General features: G+C 38.0%; 1 protein-coding gene across 2 annotated transcripts in view; it reads left to right on the top strand.

Annotated features, from left to right (window-relative positions):
• vgll4b (vestigial-like family member 4b) overlaps positions 1-27,057 on the top strand; it is a 48,618-nt gene that overhangs the window by 259 nt on the left and 21,302 nt on the right. The window contains exon 2 of one of the 2 annotated variants that reach the window (XM_088915633.1): positions 1,207-1,283. In XM_088915633.1, coding sequence (XP_088771759.1) covers positions 1,220-1,283 — 64 coding nt within the window. In that variant the 5' untranslated portion in view covers positions 1,207-1,219. Of the gene's footprint in view, positions 1-1,206; positions 1,284-24,543; positions 25,066-27,057 lie in introns of those variants that run through there. The other variant, XM_088915632.1, reaches the window with a different exon arrangement.

Here is a 27,057-nt window from a genome sequence, read left to right as displayed (position 1 = left end):
CAGTGGTAGGAACGCCAACAGGGGTGAGGAAACATTGAAGACTACTTCAGTGATCGGAACAAGCTTCGCGCACGCTGAAGTACTCTTAAAAAGTGGCTGATGAATGTGTGTCCAAGTTGTATTGTTAAGTGTAGCGTGTAACGTGTTTGCGCTACGTTCAAGAAGCCGTTGAAGATGCATAGAAAACTTGCGTACAACTCTGAACGCTACAGTACGTGCAGTATTTGTCAAAGCGCTGCACGCATAAAACATGCGATTAACTTCAAAACGTAGCGTGTTTCTTGGTATGCGAACGTCATTATGAGCGCAATGCATTTCTTACGTTTTACAAAACGAGAACATGAAGTGTTGAGTGAAACGGAGCGTGCAAGTCGGCAGAAGCGTTCTTCGTAACCATTCGACACATTTGCAATACTCGTATGTCTCATTTTCTTAGAAAACTTGACGTGCTGATACGGCTCATGGATTTAAAGTTCTGACTCCCTCTATGGAGAAATGTTTGAGAAAATAACAAAAGGCCAAATCAAGTCCCTTTAAAAATAAATCCTTTAGTGCCATATAGAACTACGTCTGAAGATAAGCTAACATTTGTCTAATGACGATCATTTCTTGAGATGTATACAAAACGTCTTGGGAATGCTAATTGAATACACTTTCTTCTCAAGAATCATTTAAAAGATGCCTTTATACTCTAAATTGTCTGTATTTTATAGTTGCTTATTTTAAAAAAGGGCTGGGTTAACTGCCACTGTTTTAATGGTCGTTTTTCTTTCAATAAGTATAGGATAAGTGGTATCCTTGGAATGTAGAAGTGTAGGACGCACACATGATACTTCGCTGTAGCAATGCTCTCTATCCTAAGGTTTAAACTACGGTGCTTCATTTTCATTCATCATTTATTATGTGTTATTGTAGACGTAAACAAGGAGCTTGGGGCCAATGAACTGTAACTGAAAACTACGAGTACGTTTTTTTCTAGTTAAATTTCTTTTTTGCACAGTGCAGTTATAAAGATGCATTATACAAAAGATTTTGACTTTGAAAGGCAGCACGATGCGTCATCGCGAATCGTTGTTCTGTTACTATGTTTCTGCCTTGTTTTGGAAACTTGACATTTCTTGATAAAATTAAGCCAAAGTCTCTTCCTTTCATAATCCCTCAACAACACAGTTGGCAACACTTTGTAATATTTTATTTTACTTGTAGGATCTTGCCAAGAATGGAAACTCCTCTGGATGTTTTGTCAAGAGCAGCGTCTTTAGTACACGCAGATGATGAGAAACGTAAGTTGAGAATCTATTTAAGACGTCGAAATGGTCTCCTAGGGATGTATACTTAATATAGTTATTTGAATGTGCATCTACAAGCAAATGATAAATTAATACTAGATTTATTTATGAGCACTTTTCAAACTACTGGAACTGACTAAAATAGGCTTAGGCTTAATCATTTCATGTTTCTTCACATCCTGTTGTTTAAGGAAAAATTGAGTCAAAAAGCATTTTAAGATAACTTGTGGTGCTGGCTGTATTACTGCAGTCACAATTCAAATTAAATACGCTTAAAAGCTGAACCTAAAGTGTTGTAATTGGTGTATTTGGAAATGAAACATGTTAATGCTCAAATTAGAATTGATTGTCTTTAATTCATGTAGTTTATCTTCCATAAATGTTAAAACATGTGCCTCTGGTTACCTGTCATTTTTAAATGCAAGTTTTAAAATGTGATCAAGGATGCTGTACCAACAATATTGAGGGAATTTAGGGGAATAAGCTACCCTAAGAGAAATAGGACAATGTAGGGGGCTTGGTGGCTTAATTGAGACTTATGCAATTAATTAATGAAATATGGTGCAATTACGTGCAAATGAGAAATTTTGATTTTCTATTTGGATAGGTGGAATATATGAAGAAACATGCATAGTCAAAAACTGTAAAGTGTACAGTGTGTCTTCCATTTGCACACTGAGTCCATTTATTTATATTACATTTGTCTGGCTTAATAAGGGCACCTATTTAGTCAGTGTGAGGGCTGACTTTCACTAATGTGAGTTTGATTATAGAACAGTATTCTTTCACAACAACAAGGGGATTGTCAGTGTGAAATAGCTAAATCCCTTCTCAAATTATTGCAGGTAGAAAATAATGATGATCTTGTGGGACACCTGCAAAAGCAGCAAATAACCTTCTGGCAACTGAACAGTCACTTGAGTGTTTTGTTAAGATGTCACTCGACATAATTATGGGTAGCAAAATATTTTGTTAACCTGAGATTTCATCCAGTATGGCGAGAAAATTGCATTGTTTTGTTCTGAATTTGAGAGCTCATTACCCGTCATGAGTACTGTTTACGGATTACATTGTAAGTCCACAGTTTGGACATTGTTAATCATCTAATGGCAGGAGAGTGGAGCTGTGGACTAGTAACTGGAAAATTGTGCTTTATGTAATGAACAAATGTAAGTGGCTTTGGATAAAAACAGCAGCCAAGTATATTTCACTGGCACAGTTGCATGCTGGTTGGCAAAGCTGCCTTACAGCTCCATGGTCCAGGTTAAGGGTTCATTTCCAGTCTTTGTGGTGATTTCATGTTTTTCCCTTGGGTGTGTGGGATTAGTCCAGGGACTGTAGTTTCCTTTCACCCGCAAAGACATGCAAGTTAAGTTTGTTTGGGTACTCTAAAATGCCCAGTTTGGAGTGGGTGTTTTCGAAGGGGAATTCATGGAAAAATAGAAGGAAAGGAGCTTGATGGCCGAGTGGCCTTCTGTCGTTTGTGACTGTTTTGATGTTTTTAGCTATCTTGTCTCTTCTGGGGAATTTCTGTCATTCAGAGGACAGCTCAGGTGGTAGTCGCTGTGTGCTTGTTTTAATCCATAGGGAAATGTGGCAGGAAACATCCTATAATTAGCTTAGCTCTGCTGGCTGCCTTTTAAAGGGCAAGACTTTGATTAATGCCTTGATTTCCTTCAAGTTGGTATTTTGGTAGATACTCCTCAATTTAGAAAATTAAAAAAAAAACTTTATTACAGGTAATGCATGACAAAAATTCCTGGGGAGAACATTTAAAATACAATTGCTACATCTGAAAAGTTGGGGAAAAAATCTGAGCTTTTAGGATTTAGGATTTCCAGCTGGAGGAGCTGATATAGTCATCCACTCGCATATCTTAGCATGAGCTTAACAATATTCAGGCTGATTACCCTAGAAGGATTATTCCTGCTAAGGTAAGGAGGATATTTGCAATTTTAATGTTTGTTGCTATCATTTTGACAGTTGTCAAATGGAACTATGATGGACATATTTTTTTTTATCCGTGTTACTTACTGTAACTCTGTTTTGTGCAATCCAAAGAGACACTACAACAGGTTGCTGTTGTAGACATTTTCAGCAAGTGCTTGTAAAAGTATAAGCTTTCTATTCTGTCTATTGTTCAAACATGGCAAATTCTTGCTTGGATTAGGACAAACAAACTTGCTCAGCAGGCAGTTTACTTACTTGGCCAGTTTGACATGAAGTTGTTTATGATTTCTTTATAAAAATAACTGAATTACAGATTTTCACTGCTGATTTAGTAGAAGTACTTATGTGTGCTTTAGGATCAGATTATTTGGATTACTCTTATTGAGCTGAGTATAAAGCAACTCTGAATGTCCTTTATAATTGACTTGAAATGAAGAAACCAGTCAGGACATGATAGCTACCATATGAAGTATTATACTATGATTCAACAAGTTATGTAACTCTAAGGACTTCTTGCGAAATGCTCCAAGCAAAATAATAGGTAAATATGATTTTTAAACCTCCTTTGTAAAAATAACTAGATCTTAGACTGAGATATTTTAAATCATTCCCTCCATTTAAAAGAAGAAATAAAATAGCGTGGAATTTTAATGTATACTGTCTGAACTAGTTTTTTCAAAACCCCTTGTTTTTCCCCATCCTCTGTTTCATTATGACATTATGTCATGGTGTTGTATTTTTACAAAGCATTATGCACAAGCAGTGTACAACAGATCTGTGTCCATAATAGTAAATTAGCACTGCTAACCCAGAAGCACTGCTGTTCTGTTTCTATTGATGACAAACCTTTGGAATGCATACTCCTATACTGTGAAGAGTAACTGAGTGCAGACCCAAATTTCATGAACTGGTAAAATAAAAAGTTGCCTTGAAGGGATAGAAATATCTATAAAAATAAGACTTTTCTTTGCTGAAACAACCTATGCAGCCAGTTTAAAAAAGAGAAATATATACAATGCTTTCTATAATAAGGAATGCATTAGAGCTATATCCTATCCAAGAGGTTTTTCTTTTCTGAAACTTGCTCATTGGAAAAGTCTGTTTGCTTTGGCTTTGCCACTGGTTTTGTAATTTCAACACACAGAGCAGAGCTGGATGCTGACCTTTACTGCTCAATGATTTTCCTGTGAAAGATTTCTTTTTCCCCCCTGTGGCATTTTTTCAGTACAGTACCAAACACGCACGTTCCCCTCCACTGCAATGCTTTTGTCAATACAACCTGTGGCCAGTTGTGGTTAATGGGCAGGGCGGTGTTGGTGTCTAAAGCGTTTGTACAATGTGTGCTGCTGTCCTTCTTGGCGAGCATGTTTTTATTTTTTAAGTTTTGCGCTGTGTCTCAGTTGACCAGAAGCCTCCACGTGTTTCTTTCTCCAAACATCTGAAACTTTGACTGGTTACGCCACAGCGGCCTATCGTTTTGGATGGGCACGTTTGAAAAAGGCTGTAGACCAGCAAGTAAATATTTCACACCTGCACCTTGCACTGAATAGAGTTCTTCTAAACTCTGCCTCTTCCTGGGAATAAAGCGTTCGGCTGTTACACAGAGTGGTTGCTCCAGATGTCACATGCTTTTCATATGCAAATGTCTGCCTTGAAAGCAATTTGCCAAGCAAATTTTATCAGTTCATTACAAAGCCACCCAATCTGTAGGTATAAAAGACTGAGGCAGAGTGGCGCTTCGAACCGATGAACATGGGGTTGAAAGGCAGCGTTTTTGTTTTGGTGAAATGAATAGTCTTAGTAAAAGTCAGGGGATGAATGACAAAATCATCCTTCTTATCCAAAGTTTTGCTGGCCGTATGAATTCTTAGATTTTGTTCTCTCTTGTGCTATATATTTGATCTTTTTCAAATGAATTGGAGTAAAATGTAAATGGCTGAATTTGAAAACAAACCCTACATTCCGTATAGGAATGGTTTACATTTTACTGGACTGGATGTAATGCGGATATGAAGCCTGCTCTTCATTAATGTGGTGCAATTATATAAGATTTCATAGAATAGCTACTCCTTTGTTCCATGCTGTTCTTTTGAGTTTTTTTTTTTTTGTGTTGGGGAGGTTAGGCACAAAGCTCTGCTCCTCTTATTGTGTTTGCTTATCAGCTACTTTCAAGGTCTCTAACCCTCACAGGGAAGAGAAATGCAATAAAATGATGTCATTGCTGACCAATGGGCTGGCAGCTATAGTAGCAATCAATGCAGCTCCTGGCTGTTGATCCTGAAAGTCTGCCTCTTGCTTCTCAAAGTTCCTGCATCTGACAGAGTTTGCTATTAAGGGGGCAGTGAGGTGACACCTCCTGTTTTGAGGGTGCTAGGACTGGTTCAAAACAGGGCAAAGGCCAGTTCTTGCAGGGTTTTTAGCCTAGGAGAAAACACAACAAGCGCACTAAAGAAATTGAACAATGTCAAAATGGCTGTCAGGGCATACCCACATGTAGAGGAACACAATTCAAAATGAACATGTTTTCAAATGAGATTTTATTTAGCAATCATTGCCTTTACATTGGAATCAGTCTTTAAAAGCAAGGCAGTATAGCACAGTATCTAAGGTAAAAAGGATTGGTTTCTTTTGTTTCCTACCACTGAATATAAAATTTGTGTAAAATCTTGCAAAACATTGCTGTTGTAGTAAAATGTTCTGTGCAGGTTTAAGGACACTCTGAGTGTGGGAGTTGTTTGTAAGAAGAGGTGAGGGAGGGATGGGTGTCAGAAAGCGATCGGTTCTGAATTGAGCACGTAAAAAAATGATGCCGGACCAAAAACGCGTGGAACAGGACCGCATAGTAATTGCGGAAGGCAACTGAGAGGCGAGGTGATCCATTGAACCAAAAATGTCATGAGGCTGTCTGGAAAACCACCTGCTACAGGTGGTGTTGAGTACAGGTGTCCAGGATTAAGAGTGAGAGAAAAGAAAAAGCCAAAGAGAGCTGCGAAGATTGTCAGCCCGCTGATTCAAAGAGTGGGAAAAAGAACGCGGGTTGAGGGCACAGCCAGCACTTGGTAAGCACAGCTGTGGTAAAGGTGAGACAGGGACTAAGAGCGTTTATTTTGTCCACAAGGAGGTTGTCACATTAAACTGCCCTACATGCCTATATTATGTTCTACCACTCTGTATATTACTCGGGCCTTTTAAAAGGGTATGTATATGTCATTGTTTCAGATCTACAAGTACCATCCTGTACTGAATCTGTAGAAACTTACACTCCACTCCTCTAATAAAATAAAAATAATCATCTCCTACCCCCAATGATAACTAGGTGTATGGTATTTAAGAGGGCGTCTCTCTCTTTTTTTTTACTTTCAGAGGTGAAAATACAGAGCATCGTAAATTAAACCATTTTGTTCTCTTGCACCTCAAACTATGAACCGCTGTCAAACCAGATCTGATTATGAAAGTAGTTCTTGGTTCTTGACCTTGTCATCTTTAACTGCAATTTTGAGAATGGATTTTGGAAAACAAGCATAATGTCATGTTAGGATTTTCAGCTTTTTTTTTTAAACACTGTCCAGAAGCAAAGCTTTATCCTAATTTTAATTGTGAATTAGGAATTTAACTGATTATTTTTTACTACTTGGCAAATTGTTTCTTTGTACTGTATGTCTTCCATTTGATGATGATGATGATGATGATAATAATAAATAAGCTTTATTTGATATCACCTTTAAAGGTGGCTTCTCGAAGTGCTTAAGAAGAAGTTCATGACAATTTGGCAAGTGCCAAAGTGTTTGATGTACTATTTCACAGACCAAAATATAATTTAGTGCATATGGGTCGTGATACTGCTGCCTCACAGGTTCTGGTCTGGGGGCTATCTGTGTGGATTGAGGAAGTTCTCCCTTTTTTTCCTGTGCTGGTCATGGTGTCATTATATTGTCCCTTAGGCATTCTGTGTATAGAGTATAGTCCTACCTTGTGACCTGTGCGTTATGGATGGACTCTGAATTGCTGTATTCCTTGCCAGAATAAGTCGTTTTCTGATATATTGGTACTACTGTATTGTGAGCAGAATGTCACCACATTTGGTATCTGTAATCCAAATGGTCAATAACCAATGAAAGCATCACATCGTTGTTTTTAATTTTCACTTTTTATCATCGATGGCCCAACTAAGGGAAAAAATACAAAAATTGAATTAAGTGAGAAATCATGCTGATTTTGCCTGATCAAGTGGAATGAATATGTTATTTTGTTTCTGTTATGTCTCAAAACAGATATTATATGTTATTTTATTATATGTTTCAAAACCGATAACATCAGAAAAAAACAGACCTCATGCTGTTGCCTTTCCCTTTGCAAGCGCAACAGAGCTAAAAAGAGCTATCAGCATGACAGCATGGACCTGCTTCCAGATGGCAGTGAGAGTAATGACTTACTAGTAGTACTCCAAGCTGGTTTGTAATGATGTGTGAGTGCTCTGCACTTGCTTTCATCAGTTCCCACTCCTTTAAGAATCTAGTTAATATTTAAGTCTAGCATTCAGCATAGGTAGAAAGGACTGGAATAACTTGTACAGGCTGGTGATCTAGGCCATGCTATACTGTACTTTAACATCTAATAATTTCTCGCAACAAAAATTAAATGTTTTGTACTGTACAGTATATTACAAGTGTTGCATCATTCTCTAATACAATCGATTACTGCTTTTATAATCCAGTAAATGCACCTTTCCCCTTCAGCCAAGATAAGAGTTAATTTGCATTGGCCCGTGTGACATCTTCTTTCCCTTGATCTCCATTAGTATCTTCTTTGTAATAGCTTGGTTTGATATGAATATTTAAAATATATCCTATATAATAATCTTGTGAAAGCTAAAGGCTTACAATTACAAAAGCAGCATTATTTCAGATTTTCCAGAACTATTGTTCTTATTTGCATATTAACGTTGTCAGCTTTCAATTGTAGAAGCCGACCTAAGATGCAAAATATAGTAACTGCGGGCTGCAGCTGGCCAGTCGTCCTGGACAAACAGTGTGGCAATAAGAAATTAAAATGCATTTTCCTCAGAAAATTCTGCTGCACAAAAGTCCATTCTGATTCAGTACCCTGGACAATTGATATTCCTGACAGCTCCTTTCTTGTGTTACAGGTGATGACTAGTCTTATTTCCTGTCACGCTCTGGGGAAATAAATAACCAGTGACTCCTATCCAATGACATGTTAAGTTTGAGTGGGCCAGCATTGCATCAATGGAACAGATAAAAACAGAACAGTCTTGGAGCTTTGTGTTTTAATTCCCCCACTTTATATAAATCTGGGGGCACTGCTGTATACAAAGTGCTGGATGAGCCATTCTGTACAAGTGCAGTTTGCGAAGGGCCTTCATGGCACAGATGATCACGATCTTGCATATTTTTAGACAATTGCAGCCGTTGAAGATGGGAAGAGATTTTGAATATAAGAGGGTGAAAGAAGAATAACTATGGCATAATTCCCTATTCAGTTAGTATTCTAAGTAATAAAGCCCTTTGCCTGATAGGTAGCCCTTCCACTTCTGCCGGATGGTTCTGAACAAAGCAGAAAAAGATGCAGCTGTTTGCTATTACCGGTAGTACAGCAGCAAATACCACTGTGTATAGTATATGCTTTCTTGCCATTTACTTAAAGCAGCTTGCAGAGAAGTTTCATTTTAATCTCTTTTTTTAAATAAAGGCCTAATGTGCAAGGAGAAAAAAAAGTGAGCTTTGATCTTATTTTTTCTCAAATTGATTTCAAAATGTTTAATTCCATAAGTATATTTTATAATCGTATCATTTTAATATACAGTCTTATGAAAAAGAAAGTACACCCTCTTTCAATTCATGCTTTTACATATCAGGGCATAAATAACAATTGTCTGGTCCTCACCAACTTCTATACTTAGACAAATCTAGCCTCAGATAACAGACAACACATCACAGATTTCACCATGTCATCATTTATTCAACAAAAAGTAAGCCAAAATGCAGAAGCCATGTGGGAAAAATTAAGTTCACCCTTACTGCTTCCATAGGAATTAAGAAGGTAATTAACAGCCAGTTTTGGTTAAAACTGACAAGGGTTAAAATAAAACTATAGATTTGTCTGTTCGCTTGACCCAGGTAGGGCAGATCTTTGGTGTTCTTTAACAAGGTGGCTACAAGTTCGAGCAGTTTTGTCTTAAACTTCAGTTTCCTTCCTGTGGTGGTACTGTAGCTAAAGCCACTAGTAACTCGTACGGTGAGTTGAAACAGAATAAGAGCATTGTGTTGGTGGAGAGATTTCTCTAGAAAACTGACATTATGGGGGTTTCATCATTAGTCATTAGTGAAAAAAACAATTCGAGCTCATATCAACAATATTTATTTTCGGCACTTTAAAAAGAAATATATATAATCTAAAAAAAAAAAAGTGTAGCATGAGTAGCTGCTGATTGACCTTGTGAAAGCCCATTCCAAAATGAGAACTGCCTGCTTTCATGTGGGCGAGACCTGCCTTCACCCGAGTCTCTGAGCTACGAGTGCTTTCAGCGTTGTGCATCTCCATTCCTCCTCCGGCACTTGGCACATAGTTGAATTTCTTGTCAAAACCAAGGCAGCAGGCATGTCTGCTTGCCTCATGCCTCCAGCACTGAGATATTGCTTGATGTTCCAGCCTGGAAAGAGTGCGTTCATGTCAGAATGAAGAGTGAAACAGCTGGGCATAAACCAAAACCACTCTTGATACAGACAAGACATACGTGCTTTGTCTTACCACAGTCTTGAGTGTTTTGATAAACGTACAGGTAATATTAAATGTGTGTAGGAATTGAAAATTGACTTCAGATTCTTTTATGGATGCTGTCTTGCAGTAGAGAATGCTATAAATACATGAAAATATAAGAACAGTTACAAACGAGAGGAGCTTGTTTGACACATCTAGCTTAATTAGCTGCAAGTAGGTAATCTTGTCGCGATTTCCTGTGGTGTCAATGTGCCTCTGTAGCTTGTTCTAGATCCCACACAAGTCTTTGTGTAAAGACGTACATTAACAAAATTTCCTAATAAAAATAGGGTTTGAGTCTATGCTTTACATTTTCTCACTGCTGTAGCAAAATACCCCTGAACAAAATGCTCTTAATCATGCAATTATGCTAGTTTAATTAGGCAAAATGTCTACTCTTGAAATCTTTTCCAGGTAAGTTCAATCAAGGAATCCCGGTACTCCATAGTTTTGTATGCTGACTGAAACAAAACATTTGTTAGTACAATTTTGCACAATAGAATGCATCCTTTTTGGTATGAAGTGAAAAAAGATAACCTACTTCTAGCTTTGCCTTAGGCTATGACATACAGACAAGTTTATTACTCATTTAACATGTGAATTCTGCTTATACAGATAATGTTAGAAGTAGAAGTTATGTATAATTTAGAGGTAAACCATAATGATGAAGGTGAAAGCTCCAAAAAGTGTTTTTACCAAAGATGTCACCTCCAAAACAATTTCTCTGGTATTTGGGCATCACCAGTGAATATCTTAAAGCTATAATATATAGGTACCACAAAAGTGGTAGTGAACAACACATTGAACAGTATTTCACTACCTCCAGTAGTAGCTTTTAAGTGAGAATGGAGATCTTTTTATCAACAAAGTCGCGAATGACAAAGAGTTCCATTTTGTAGTGTTCTTTGGCTAAGAACTGATTAAACAAAAATAAACCCACTTTATTAAATCTCCATGTCTATGTGCATTAAAATACTGTGTGTACAGTATATACAGTATACAGTCACTTTAAATGGTGCAGAAACATCTGAAATGTTTACTGTGAAACTTCAAAGACGTAAAAGGTTTTGCAAATTGTAGGGGTGATGATGGAATTTCTCCCTACCACTCCTTTGTGTAGACTAAACCAACATGAAATCTACCTAAATGGCTTACATATGCAAACAAACTTCCCGAAAACACTTCCAAAACCAACAAAATAAAGTTAACTACAGTTGCATCTGATTATACAGATGTTGAAAACATGCAAATGAGAATGCATTTGCATTTTAACGATGGAAAAAATCTACGCTTGCTGAATGGGCAGTTGGAAACCAAAACTTAGACGTGTTTTGCATCAGAGGATCAGAGGATCTTTTGAAGTCTGGTGATGCTCTACCTACAGTACTGTACCTGGGTCTCACTGCAAGTGACAGAGGAATAAAACATTTACCCCATGAGAATTTCTCCAGTCCTCTTCTGTCCCATGTTCTTTATCTTCAGTTTCTTTCCACCTGTCTGTCTAATCCAGATTTTCTTTCCCGGGTACTTAACTGGTCTGGTCTGTCAGTTTTTCCAGCCACCTACAGTATGCCATCAAGATTAATTCGATAAGTTAAAACACTGCTCTTTTACCTTTTTTTGACTTTGTATCATTTTGGTACTCCAGTATTCAGAGGAATCAAACATTTTCCTACACATTCCCGTGCGCTGGGAAGTTGTTGTACTGCATTTATTTTCAATTTGGAGTTCCTGACTGGCCTGGCCAATAAAGGGGCTTCGCTTCAAGAACAGGTTGTGCTCTATAGCCTGTTGTAAGTTCAAGCCGGAGTCATGTCACCGATTGTCGCGTGGATTCCCCATGTGGTAATACGTGAGTGGCAGAGCTCTGCCAGAGGAGGGGCACGGATTAGTGAGCCTGGATTCTGCTGGCTCGGGGTGAAATTGCACCCGTGGCTTCCTGTGAACCCGCAGGTTTGCGGTGACATGTGGGAGTGACAGACCGCTCCTCCAATCAGTGCGAGCCCTCCTGTGGGGGCACTGTGGTGCTTGCAGCATGTCAAACCACGAATGGGCTTAAAGGGTGGGCGGGTCGGATGAGCTTTAAATAAAACAATAATGACAGATTGCAAATTGGGTGGCTTTCAAAAATAGGGACAATTTAAAACCCAATCTCTTTGCATCCATTCCTATAAGATCTATTTTTATTCTGACTTCTAAATTTGTTACCATTCCATAGATCTCCTGGAAGACATGCTTTTAGGGAATCTCAGCCTAATATCACTTTGTAGTTCCCAAGTCTGGAAGAAAGGGTTCAAGATGAATATGGTAATGCGGCACAGTTTCCATACCAAGCATCCAAGCAGCGTCCACCCAGTTTATCAAGAGACAATGGTTTCACACAACATCCTAACAGACAGAACATCTGTAAGGCAACAAATGAGCGGATGCTGTCTGGTCTTATTTGATCTTTCAGTTTGTTTTTGATTCAGGATACTTTATTGATCAATGAAAGATTTTAGACAATCTTCATGACTTTATTCACTCTAACTTAGTGCATCCCTAAGACTCAACAATAATAGTTGTTTTAGACTTCAAAGTATATTTTAAGGCAGGCCTAAAACAGGAAGCTGGAATACTTGCTAATTGTCTGTCCCATTTGTATTGTACAGATTTTATTTTTCTCTGTTTTCACCATGAATTTTTTTAATTCTCACTATGAAACAGGTCTGAAAATGCATACTTCGTTATTCTCTCACAAAGAGATTTTTACAATGGAAGATGCTGTCTTCAAAGCCTGATCTCCCACTGTCACCTCCCAAAAAGAGTTCCTTAGTGCATGTGTGTTCATAGGATTTTTAAACATTTTATTTATCTTGTCCGTCTTAACCGCTGCATTAAGGCAGATAGGGTAATGATTATTAGTGATCCTACTTGGACAGATCAATGGTCTGTTAGGGTAAAAATAAGCAACTGAGTGATCAGACAGTTGTACATGTAAAGTGAAAGGAAATACCTTACAAATGTTTTCGATAATTGAATGAGGTTTATAAATTGAGGGATGGGTGTATTAATGTCTGAATCTGATATGAGCAGAGTAAGGCGATACTTCTCTGTATGCAAGAGCACTAAGAAGGAAACGTAAGGGTTAATAAGCATAACTGGTTTTATTTGTTTTTATTTGGAGGAGGAAAAGTATTGGCAAGTTATCATTCCCTGGGTGCTTGCAGTAAGATACATGAAAAAACTGCTTATCTGCTTTCTCCCCAGGCGATTATGACAAGCCCTAGCCAGAGCTTGAACAATGGTTTTTGGCACTCTGTCAAAAAGACTTGATCCTTTCATGTAGCACAATAATAATTATTGTGCTGCAAAAATATGAGTAATAGTTGCTGTTCCTTCTTTGATCTTCGTAGGTTGGCCAGTGACACTTAGCATGAAATAAAGGGACGTGTCTGAGCTGCTGAAGTATTAATGTAATTATTGTTAAATACTGTATATGAACCATTCATCATACAAAAAGCTGTTTTCCCTCAGAAAAAGTACATGAGGGAATACATCACTGGGGTAAAAAGAGTCACCTCCTCCTCTTGTTGATTTCTGTTGTGTGTGTGGTTTCTGAGAACACAAGAGCAGCAGCTTCAATAAAACAAAAAATATTTTTTCCACACATCTGTCTGATGCCATTGTTTTGCCTGCATGGTTTAGAGGTCTTGGGTTTCATGTGTTTTTGTAGTGCTGCTGTTGATCATCCTCTGCCAAAAGAAACATGTTCTGGCATACTGATTTGTCCTTGCCCGGGCGACCTCTGGTTTTACTGACAGGACTAGTAAATCTTTAGTAATAGCTGATCCAAAGTTCATCTGGGACTTGGATGCTGAGCAGGAGCATAGAGTGACATATATCTTGGATAGGCTGGAGTGTTAGGCTCCTTGCCCTCATTCTCCCCTTTTCTGGGGCTCGCATAAATCTTTGAGCAACGAATGGGGTAGGTTAAATCATATTGTGTGCTCAGTTCTGAAGGTGATACCAGCATGCAGTGCTCATAAAAAGAGGAGGTCAAGGAGGGCAAACTGCAGCTGCTCAACCAGATATGGGAGATCCTGTGGCGTGCAGTTTCTGAACTGGAATGCAAGCTCAACACCGTACAAACATGAAGAAACTTAAGGCAGGCAGCTATTGGAGAAATGAGGGTTCTGAACGTGGCTGAGAGACTAGTTTGAAAAGATACACACAACTTTGCCGGCAGTTAAGTGCAGGAGATTCTGTTTTGAGTATCTTTGTGCATAATGCCAGGAGTGTACTACAGGATTCAGTTTCACTCTTGAGTCAGTCGATCTTCTGCGTTTACTTACCATGCTGTTAGTTTAACCACGTGGAGAGGGTAGTATCTAATTACCGTTTCGCACAGTTATGACATGGAGACTTGTGTATTTGTGGGGGGGGGGGGGGGAATAAAAATGCAAAAATCAAGAGGAAAAGTAGCCACTACGGCTTAAAGAACTTACTATGCAATGTGTGTTGTGGTACTTGGGTGTAAAATCGTAAGTGTGATTGCAAATTGGTGATTTTATTTGTATTGGACCTCCTTGCTAAGAACATTTTTGTATGTTTTCACAAAGTCTGCATAATACATGGTTGGCTGGTTTAAGTCTCCAAATTTACGAGCAATAAAACTGATATGGAGTTGAGGATTGTTTAGAATTTGTAGTGCAGAATACTGAAATATACAGTGATCTCTAATGTAAAATGATGTTTTCTTTTTATATATATCAGACAAGAAGGAAACTGTATATGGTATTAGGAGTTTTTTTTGTCTGTTTTGGATAAGATGACAAATGTTGACTTTGTACAAAACCAAAATGTTTATTTTTGTCTGTGAGCCGTATTTAGTTTAGGTCCTTATGTTTCTTTCCCAGGTTAGCCCGGAGCACTGATTTGAAGTTAACCACACTTATTGTACAATTAGTACAGTATGTACAGTATATATAGAGAGCACTGAGAGTATAACAGATATCTGGAGACCAAAAAAAGTGCTGTATGAAGTATTTTGTGAAAAATGTAGTTTGCCTGGGCATGTGCAGCAGGTATAAATACTGTAATACTCACTAATGAAGTGCTACGATTGAACTTTCTCTGGGTGTTGTGAAAAGTATGCAGTATGGATGGGCTGCTTGACATCTTCTGCGTTTTCTGCTCTAATAGAAAGTGGTTGCTCAAAGAGTGATTTAATATATTGACATTTAATACATGTAAACAATTAGACATGAAGTGTGCTTTATTTTCACAGCATTGTGTTGATTCATGATTTTAACTATCATGACTGGCAAAGTCAGCATCCAGATGGTGAAGAGTTATCAAGAGTTTCTAAATTTGTTAGAATTAAGCTGCTCTTTTGAGGGCTGTCACCCCTCACAGCCCCCAAACTCACATTTCACTGTGATATGTTTGCTGGTTATAGATGTAATAGTTACCACTGTCATAAGATGCTAAGTCGATGTTTGGTATATGGTACGTGCTAAAAAAATGTAACTGTCATTGCAACTAAACACCACCACGTTATCAAAATATTTATAAACTAATATTTATGCTAATAAGCGTTAGTCAGAAGGGGAGCTTGCATTTTTGTGTACAAGAACAGTAGTTCTTGGTTTGATCAAAAGAGAATGTCATCTCTACTAAAGTGTGATTCATACTGAAATGTTTTCCCTCTTTAAAACTCCAGTTTTATAAGAGTGACAGGTTTTGCCATCAGTGCGTTATTTGTGTTGCAGGCTCTTGTTGGGGGAAATAATATGTGTATAAAAAAAGGCTGTAATTAAGATTAATTTCTAAAAAATGTATAAAATAATTCCTTCATGGAGATGCAGTGCTTAATTTTAACAGCCAAACACTTTACTCATGAACTACCCGTAGGTGCCCCCATTTTTCTTCATATCCCTCCAAACAGGAAGTGGATCAGAGTGTTTTGTTGAAACTTGTTTCACAGGAAGCTACTGTAACACTGAGGCCTGATCTAAGGTTTTCCTCACATAGAACAGAAGTTTGGGTTGCTTAAAATCACTCAGAGCTGAGAGAACTCCTGCTGTCCTATATTATGTAAATGACATTGAGAAAGACAATGAGTTAGACCTAGAATTAGAATGAACTAGAAAAGATGAAGCTGCAAAATATTGAATATTTCCATGGATGATCTGACTGTACTTCATGCATATGAAAAACTGTATTAATCCTTAAATTGCTCATTTCTTTTCTGAGATGAGGCATACTTAAAATCTCTACTATAAATGACTGTTTTTATTTAAAATAAGGCAGGGATTTTTCTTTGGTTCAATAAAACTGTTTGCTTACATCATAGCATGGAAAACCGTGTTCAACGCGTTGGAAATTTCAAAAATGTTGTGTAACCTTTAATCGCCTTACCGCAGTCTGAACAGATCTCATTCTGTCTTGTGAACAAATAGGGATTTCACCGACTTTTGAACAAATGATGTCATTTTGAATGATTAACCCCTTTAAAACATTCAAAATCCCGATCCTGTCTAATGTCATTGCTGTTGCAGCATGAAAGTTTCTGAAAAAGGCAGATTTAAGGGCATTTAAGTCCTGCTTTATTCTTGCATAATCTGAACATGCATGCTTCAGGTGTTCAAGTTGTGACAAGAGAAGGAACCCTCTTTAAAAGGAAGCAGTTTGCACAGAGGAGTACAAAACTGCATGTTGTTAAGGTAGTATTACTTCATTCGAAAAGGGATCCATACAAGCCAGATTAGTGTGAAATAAGCCTTTGTAGAGAAGGGTTTTGTCCTCTGCCCCAAACAAAAAGGATTAATGAATGTATAGATCCATATATGGATAGGAGTACGTTCCTGTAATTTCAGCTATTAGTGCAGGTGGGTTTACAACACTGTAGTTTCTCAGACTATTTGCAAGTCTAATTTTTCTTTAGAGCCCTGCCATGGAGTTTTTAATTAATTTTGCTGGATAAGACAAGATCGTGCCCTTCATGTGTGTAACTGGTACCTTTGCAACGCATTTCTTAAATATAGTCTGAAATATCTGAAAGCTCATTGAAAGTGCAATTAGAAAATCTCGACTGATGTTGTCTCCATACCAAATTTGAATTTCCAGCTCAGTATTTCACAAGATAAAATGGTGCTGTAAATTAGCAAAGAATGTGATTTAATTACCAGTATACCACGATTCGGATCACATGAACATGCCATTGAAGGCATTTTCTGAGTGGCCACTAGTTTCACATATTTCATCATTAAGAAAAGTTTTATATTCTGTGTGTTTGGGGATAGGTTAATATGACTACAGAAGCATAATTACAAAGTTTAAAAGCAAGAAGAGTCTATCTGGTCCACGTTGCTCATTTGGTTGCTATTAACTTAATGCCAGTCCATTTCTTACAAGATCATAAATAAATTGCAACCATCCCATCTAAACTACACAATTATTTGCCATATCTAATCACCTGGAGTGCACAGTCCTGCTCTAAATTAGCACAGTCACAAAATATGCCGCTGTTTCACAGATGTTGACAACTCTAATGGATCTAAATTGGTTATTCTGATATTTTAGGTTAAAATTAATTGACAGTCGATAATTTCACAAATTCTACTGCTTCTGTGAGTGTGGGCATATGTATAGGCCTAGGGCTGTATGTAATTAAATGTGTATATTACACCTTATTTTATTTTTTATTTGCCTAGAGTACTCTGAATTGCCGCATTGTATATTTATATGCTAGCCGTTCTATTCACCCAATGGAGTCTGGGCCAGTTGCACACTGTTGACAGAGCCATTCCAATTATACAGTGTTTGTGAGCCGTTGTTGTCTCCTTAAACTACCCACAATTGTAGACAATGGATTAAGCAACTCACTGAATGGGGGTACTGTTCTGACTTGGCTTGGATATTTTGCAGAGTGTGTGAAATTTGAGACAATGGGTCTTTAAAACCAATGAGAACCATTTTCTTTAGTATTGAACAGAGGTGGGGGGGCAAGGTCTTCAGTGTGAATAGACCCCCACTAATCCCTTTGCAAGTGAGAGTAAAGTTAGAGCTAGGTCTATAATCTTGGTGATGAGAGAGGTCAATTGAAAAGCATGGAATTAGTTTAAATAATCCCTTTGGTGCACTATTTTGTTTCATCTGTGGGCTGCTTTTTATTTAGAATGCATTAAGGTCTTTTGGAGGTTAGTGAGGTTTAATGTTTCCTAATTCAGTACTGGGGAGGGAGGGAGATTTGAGTAAGAAATGAAGGTAGCCCTATGCCAATGTCCAGATTTCTTTCCGAACAATCGATCATGTATAGGGGGTGAAGTATTCAGAGTGAGTATTTAACTATTGCCTTTAATTGTCAATAAAATTGAAACTCCTCTGATTGGTACTTTTCAGTAATTCTTCCTTCTACAGAAAATCTGTACATTATCACCTTTTGCAACAAGTGGGATAATGGTAAAAAAAAAACATGGAACTTATAGTAATACTGTCAAATAAGCTACTTACAGTACATCTTATCTGGTAGTATTAAATATCTTAATCAACATGTTAATCTATTTTACCTTTATCAGGAGAAAAAAAAGTGTTAACTATGAAATGGTAAACAATTTAAAAAAGTGTGGTAGACTTTCCATTGCTGCTGTAAGCAATTCACAGTGCATGTGAGGGGCAGCTGTAGCAACCTGCAGTTTGCTGCAGAATCAGAGTTCCCAAACCATAACCCGGCACAGAGGCTCCCCCATTCGCATTAGTGTCACAGCTTCATTGCAGCAGAGGGAGTTGCATCAGCTGAAGTGGGGCCAGGAGCAAAGCTCTTAGGACTAAGGTCTTGCAACCATAGAAACAGAACAATACAATTGGCTGATGTCAAAGGCTGGCTGCTTCAATTTTGAATAAGTGTAACTTATTTTTTTTTAAACCACAAATACCCAGACTGCACACAGGCTGTTGGATACAAAGGCGTAGGTGACCATTTAAATCTTTTCAAAGCTGCTTCGAATGTTGTTACGTTTACCTGAGGACCCTTCTTTGTGGCACATTTGGATGATCTAACATTTAAGGAGTTGAAATATGTCCGTACAGGGCTGCTATTACCTTTCAGAGGATAAAATCATTTTCACCTACAGCAGTCCTATACAGTTAAGGGCAGGGATTTACCAGGAAGTTATTAGAAAGCAAGAATTGAAATTTAATGTGGAGCTCTTCTGTACAATCTTGAGGCAATAGGTCTGTTTTTCCTTTACTGAGCAGTAAACTTTATTTTCTTTTGTGCAGGAGTTAATGTGCCGTCCTTTAGTATACAAACATGAAAATGTTCTGTCAAATATCTAAAACATGAAGTAGTCTGTCCATCCATCCATTTTCACTCCTCTTTTCCTGGTGAGGGTCATGGTTACATTAAGCAGTACCACTGAAAATAGTTCATTTGCTGAACTGAAATCCAGGGAGTCTGGCGTTGGCTAGATATTAATTTGGAAATATAAAAAAAAAACATCAGTATATTTGAAATAGAGCATGTTTTTGTGCTGTGGTGGATCTGTACTTACAAAAACTACTGAGGAAACAAAAGGTAAACCAATGCTTGAGCTTTGTCCATAAGGCTTTAAAGAAGAGGCACACCCCTTTCATTAACTCTCTAAGCACCCTAACAAAGGAAGCTGGAGGTTTTGGATTCATGTTCATTTAGAAGTAAATTACATATAATGTATTATGCTCTGTTTTGTTAACTAATACGTTTGGAATGTATAAGTGGAAAGGTGTGTATCCATACGCATTTGTTATCAATAGTTACTGTATATCAAGGTGCTGAAATGCGCTTTGCTTCTGAGTTCTGTGAAAGAAAGATGTGACGTTTGTGGCTGCTGAACATTACCTCAAACTCGAAAAACAACTTTTTAAAATGAAAACACTGGATGAAGTACGAAACTAAGAAGTTCCAGTTTTTAACTGTGCGTGGTGCTTTGGCCGGAGGGAAAATTACATTGATACTCAGCAGGGAGTTGCTGTGTAAATTAATCTGGGTGAGGCAGCCTTTCCTCCTTATCCTACTTTTAGCTGTCAGAACAACAGTGTAGTTTTTTTCTCTTTACACAAACTGAACATTTTTAAACATTTCATGTACTTTTGGGTATACACTGTTGAGGATATCCTCCAGGAACATGAATAGTAATATATGTAGCATATGTTAATAAAACTGTAAGTAAGTAAATAACATCTTAAGTTTAAAATGTTGAAATCAACCAAACATCAAGACGGCAAACTGAAGCATGAATCAATATTGTCAACGTGTGACCTGAAAAACCTGAATTTTAACACCGTTGGCAAACCTCACATGCAAAGGATTTCAAGACTTTTGTTTGAATGGTTCACTTTCATTCTTGAGATCCTATGTAATATGATCTATATTAATATGTAATAGTGTAATACAAAATGATGGATTAGCCTTTCATGAGCTTTAAAGCTGTACAGTAAAGGTTCCTTTACATCAAACAGTATAGCTACAGAAAATGTTTCCAATCGGTGGTAGAGCATGTTGCCCTGAAAGTCTTTTGTGTTAATAACCTCATTTTTTGGAAGTCAGCCTTTTAATTTTATTATTACATGAATGTTCTTTGTGTGTAAATGTGTGAAACAATAGGCTAGATCTGTTTTCTCTGCTGTTTTTTTAGCTATTATTCTCTCTGCCTCAAACCCATTTAGGACCTGTCAATTTAAAACAGTTCGCATTTGACTGAATATTTGACAAGGTCAACAAAGCATTTCTAGCAATTAGTGAAACCTAGAATGGCAGACACTGTGGCTGGTGTCCTGCTGACCCTTTTGAGTGTTTGGTTGATGCGTATTGAAAATGCCAAGTGAAGCAGATTTATTCCGAACAGTAATTTATTCTCAATCCTCTATTCTGAAGCAGAACAAGTCCTTTGGGGGTGGGGGGATTGCCGACTCTGTGATTCTGGATAGTTTACACCTTTACCTGTACCCTGAGGAGTCAGTCATCCATCTAACTGTCTAATGAAATGCATTCACAAACCTTCCACAGTCACAGCTGCAGTGTGGATTGATTGAAGGTAGTGAGGTTTGCCCTGATTGATGAGATTTTCATCACTCTGATGACCTGGAATAAATCGCAGGTGCAGAGCAGAGGATTTTGGGAGTGTTGTAATGGTGGTTTGTGAAAGCCTTACCACCTGGGTGTCTACCCACCTGCAGTGCTATGTTGTGATCGTCTAACATCTTGTCAGGCTCTAAATCCAGGTGGACTAGACAAGTCGAGTTTTGTGCAGTGTAAACACTTTTCAGGTGGAGCCCGTGTTTAAACCTAATTCAAGAAGACGTTGCTATATTTCATTTCTTTCATCTTAATGCAAGGCAAACCCAATCCGCAGCAAATGAGAAACCACATGTTCTTGAAACTACCTCTGATGGGTTTTTTTTTACCTCTTTATTGGACAGTACAGAAACACAATGTGCGCCACTGGGTGTTGTAACCTGGAGCCTTTCCTGTAAGCACTGGGCATGCAAGGAGGGCACCTTTGATGGGATGCCTGTGTCCTGCAGGGCATGCACACACACCAGGAGAATTTAGAGATGCTAGTTATCATAGCCAGCACATCCCTGGAAGGTGTGAAGAAATCGGAGCAGGCAGAAAAGTCCCATGTGGACATAAGGAGTATATGCAAACTCCAGGATCATTCCAGGGACCAGTGATAATAACTGTGGCTCTGTGCTGGCCTTACATGCATATATAATAGTTTTATAACGTATAACAAGATCTATCAGTAGGACAGTGCTGTTGATCATCTTCTTACTGAAATCTTACTAATCCCACATCTTTTCTTCTCACATTCTTCTTAATTAATAATTCCTTACACTTATATAGCACTTTTCTGGACACTCCAGTCCACTTCTTTACCATTTCTAAAGGTTCCTGGGCAGCATGTTAAAGAAACAGAGTAAAGATCATGGATTACTAAAAAATGATTTGCAGTAGTAACGTTGGTAGATGAGAAAATTAAGGAAAACTGTTGCTTAAGTTTTTTTTACTTAGAGGTTTCCTCTTCTTATTGCAGCCTGTTAATAAACTGTTCTGTCTGTTCAAAGACAAGCTGTTCATGCCTTTTAAAACATCCTTGTTGGACACACTTTCTAGCAAAAATGCTTTGAATTGCTTTACTTCAGTGAGAGTTCATGAGACCAATCATTAAACCCCACAAAATGCTGGCTTGAATTTTTAAATTCAAGACCTAGCCTTGAACGTCATGAAAATTGAATTCTGGATAAATTTACCACTAGGGGTCAGTGTAGTATTGCATGGAATTTTGCATGCTGCGTTTCAAGATCAGCATTTAAGCTCATATCTTTTATTTAGAAATTTAGCTGGGGATTGTCCACAAAAAAGTTGCAAGTGATGGATTGTCAAACATCTAGTTGAATTTATGGTTTGTGCTCATTTTTTTGGAGGAGTTAAAATCTTTGGTTTCACTTCTGATTCTCCTTGTTAATATCAAGGATATGTTCGTTTGTGCTGTAGTATTTATAATTATTTCAGGTTTTACAGACTGAATGGCTGCCCTGTGTCTCTAGATTGTCTTTCAAGTTTCATCTTTAATGAAAGTGGTCTTAAAAAGAGTTAATTAAATCTGTTAACTGTTTTAAAAAGTGTCAGTTAATCGTAGATGTATATGCAACTACAACTTCATGACTAACCATAGTGAATCTAAAGCCAAACATTTCTTTCTTAGTCCGTTTAATGTTTTAATTTCTGTCATCATATTTCAAAGCATTAAGCAGGATGTGTGCACACCTATTACTTTGGGTTAGCTTGGATGGTTATATAAAACTTCTTCCCAGAACCTGATGTTTACTTTTGTGGAGAACATAAATCCTGCTTAGCTAGAACATACTTAACGCAGAAAACAATACTGACTTCTCAGTATTTGCTCTTTGAGAGAGATTATGTAGGGCTAAAATCCTCAGAATACCACAGAACCCTGGGAGATTTCATAATCAACAGAATTAAAAGCTTCCAGGAGACGGTTCCTAAAAATACATTTCTTCACATTTACTTTTTTACCATGCCTTCGAAGGCTAAAACTCATTCATATGAGTACTATTTTCTTTACTGTAAAGGTTTTTCAATATAAAAAAGTTTTTTTTTTCCTTGGAGTTATATGTCAACATGCTTTTTATCCAAAACTCAAAGCAGGCATTTCAGTACGATAACCTTTAAACATAACTAAGACTGGAGTTTAGGTACTGATAATTCATCTGAAGACTTCTTAACCTATGTTAAAAACACAAGGACTATGCAGAAGCTTTCTTTGGGAAAATGTTTGAATTCAGGGTTGCGTCTTCATTTGCAATATGCAACAAGATGATAAAATGATGAAATATTAAGAAATAAAGCTGCTCATACACATGGTTTCTGTAGTGGTTCTATTCTGCTCCTGGCCTGTAGATCTACTTTTAATATTTTGTAATTAATAGTAGCATTGTTAGTACACGTTATAGACATACATTTGATTATTTGATCTGGGGCTGTTAAAGTGGGATTTCTTGGAAAGGGGGTTTCCAGTGTAAAACCACAATCCTCTGTTATTGTAGAGATTGTATCTTCCGATACTTCTATCTTGTATAAAGCATTGTTTACATTTCTGATAGGGCTTTCACTATAGCTTAATCCATGTAGAATGTGAGACTTTCCTAAGCTGCAATATTGTGTACGTGTCTTACTGCTCTGAAGTTCACGATTTTACCTTAAAAGTGTTTTTGAATGTATATTTGTGTTATTGTTGCTATCAACGTGTCGTTACACTTTTGAATTGTTACTGTGTCAAATACAGATGTTAAAAACCAGATAAAGTAGCCGTGGCCTGCCAAGAAAATTGTAGAAATAACGGAGACATTTGGTTGTTTCAGCAGCTTGCTGATTATTGATGTCATGTCAGCTTTGCCTTTAACAGGCAAAGGTTTTTTTTTATAATTAATATAATAATTGCTTACACTTACATAGCGCTTTTCTGGACACTCCGCTCAAAGCGCTTTACAGGTAATGGTGACTCCCCTCCACCACCACCAATGAATATGAACATTTATGAATATTTTTTGTCCAATTAAAAGTGGGATAGTTTAAGAATTACACTGTTAAGATCAGTTCATTAACAAGCAAAACTCCTAAATAATATTTGGACGTACAACGGGCAGATTTCAGTCTTACAATCTCTGTATGGAGCAAGACTTTATTAATTAGATCACCCGGTTTTTTTTTTCTATGCTCTTGCAGATTTTATACTGAACTCCAATGATTGAAATGCTCTAAATATAAATACTATGTGTGGGGAAAGTAAGGAGACTGTGCATCCTTGAAAAGACCTCTTTGTATTTTATTTTCGCAGAGGCAGCACTGTTTCCTGTGACACGCATTTATAACATGGCTCCGCCTTTTTTTTTTTTTGCCCCCCTTTCCATCTCTTCGTGATTTCCCTCACTCGCTCGAGCCCTCGACGCTTTTGGAGGCTGATCTTGTGCAGAAAAAATCCCTGACATTTGAGGCGCTCCAGGGATTTAACGAGCATGCCCAGTGCCCAGAGCCTACATAGAGGAAACTGGTTTACATACGAGTCATACCACGCATAGCCTGCTTGTCAGTGCAGTTAACTTGCAGCGGGCTGTGAGGAGAACTGGCGCGTCTCTCTTTTTGTCCCAACAACAGTTTCAAAATCTATTTTTAAAGCGCAGCATACACAAGGGTTTCTAAAAAACCTTGCGAAAACCGTAATACGGCCCCTTACTTTTAAAGAAAGCATCACCCCTTGACGGGTTGAAGTTTTTTTTTGTTTTGCTTAGAGAGAAGTTAAAGGCTGGGCCTTTAGCTTTTGAAGTTGTGTTCTAGACAAGCTGAGTGAGCGGTCGTGCCGTTTTCTCTCTCTCTCTCCTGGGTGGAAGCAAACAAGCTGGTCTTTTTTGCTAACCCAATAAATGCTTCTTACGAAAATGGACCTGTTGAACTACCAGTATCTGGACAAAATGAACAACAACATTGGGATTCTTTGCTACGAAGGTAAACCGTAACTTTTCGCGTGTTTTTTTTCCCTCTCCCAGCGTTTACATTGTTGCTTTTCATGCCCATTGTTGTAGTAGCGGTGTCAAATTATCCGGGGGGGGGGGGGTTTCAGATGTTTTTTTAATGACGTCTTCGGATCGGTGCCTTTTTTTAGCGCACAAAACCTCGCTTATATGAAAATATATCGCCTCTGTAATTTAATGTTAACAAGATTTGATGAGATTCCTTGCTACGTTGCATAATTAGTAATGTAACAGGTTGGGGGGGAAAAAAGTGTCTTGAGGGGACGGAAATTGCATCACGTCCCAACTTAGCTGGTGCAGTGCTCAAACTACTTCTTTTCCCACTAGTTTTAAAATAACATGGTTTCGGAGACGTGACTTCGTATTAACAAAGGGATGCCGTCGTCTGGTTTTTGACAGTGTTGAAATGGCAGTGTTCAGAGGTGGGGCGGGTGTAGTACAGACTTCAATCTTTGTTTGACTTGTTATTTCCTGGGCTGTACCGAGGACGGGGGGAAAAAAAATCACCGACAGTGGACGATGTTTCCTGCCCCGTAGTGGGGAGTAATCGGACACACTAACCCCTCCCTTCCTTGAAGGAAAGCGAGCTTTTATCAATGAGGAGATCGAGTTCGTCGTGTAGTGAAAGTTAATTGCTGTGCTGCTTATGAAATATGCGCTGAGTGAGGTGTCCGGTAAAATATCTTGCGACCACGTCTTTACTACGTGCAGACTGAACGAATTACAATGGCTTGCCGACATAACGGAAAGAAGGCCGTACTCAACTAATTCGATTTGAGAATGCAGTGTTTTTTTGTTAACTGAAACCGCACACAGACAGTTGCTGCAATTTATTTCTAGGGAAGGCCAGACGATTTCCCGAAGTTTGGAAGTAGTTGAGAGAAAGTTTAGCGTCATTGTCATTTGGAGAGGAGGGATTTGTCCTTGTAATGAGACATATGGTTTTCATACTTAGCTTAACATTTTTAATTGTTTAAAGGAAGATTCTTTACAGTCCAGTTGCTGTGGTCTCTTTTTTGCTTTCCTGTGATCTGTCCGGTAATTTAAAACCTAGTTCAACAATAAAACGTTTTGAATGTCACAGATGCTGCTTTCACAACGCAGTGTGGCTCTCAGTTTTAGAATTCATCTTTGATTTCTATCATAACCACAAAAATCACAGCCCTGAAAAGGGTTTTCAGGGTTTAACAACTATACCTTGGCATACCTTTATTTTCTCACTCAGTTTGAGTTCCTGAACATGCAGGGTGGGAAAACTAAAGACATGGCGGTAGTTATGTTTCTGTAAGATCGAAAACCAACTTTCATATACAGTACTTGTTCAATGTTTCTGTAGCATGTCTTATTAGAATGTTCCGGTTGTGATCATCTCCAGTTATCTGAAGATCTTGACTGTAAAACACAACAGCAGACAGCATTTAAAACCTGGGCTTATCAGATACTCTAAAGTTCACGATTAGCCTTATCTGTGTTGTAATACTACTGTATATATTTGAGCTGAGGTATGATGTTTAAGTTAGCAATGCAGCAAATGGACACTTTTCTGTGCTAGTGTGGCATGAGTAGTGAGATCTGCTGATGGTTTTCTTATTAAAAGTGGTTCAAGGGATTCCGTTATCTGTTGAATGTCCTGAGGTTTGAGCTTATCAGAGAAACTCCAGGTCTTGTCTGAATGGTCTGGGAGTCTGGGCAGCTGAAGCACTCTGTACCAGCCTCCTGTTCACAGCAATCACTTGTCAAACGACAGTAATGTGATATGGGCTGCATTCTGAGCAGAAACATCTGTGGTTCGTTCTGATTTGTACTCTGTTCAGATCAGGAAGCCAGTGCACTGTAAGCTACAGAGCGGTCTGGTTTTTCATATTCTAGTAGTGAAGGTAGCAAAAAATGTGGCGTCTTGGTGCAAAACTTTTAATTGCTCCGTTGGCGAGCCAGGGTTAGTGCTACAGAACTTTTAAGGAAGGTT

The sequence above is a fragment of the Atractosteus spatula genome, chromosome 5 (assembly GCF_055471065.1).
Source record: "Atractosteus spatula isolate fAtrSpa1 chromosome 5, fAtrSpa1.hap1, whole genome shotgun sequence".
In the NCBI taxonomy this organism is placed as follows: Eukaryota; Metazoa; Chordata; class Actinopteri; order Semionotiformes; family Lepisosteidae; genus Atractosteus; species Atractosteus spatula.
Note: the sequence above shows the minus strand (reverse complement) of the source record. Positions and strands in the feature narration are given on the sequence as shown.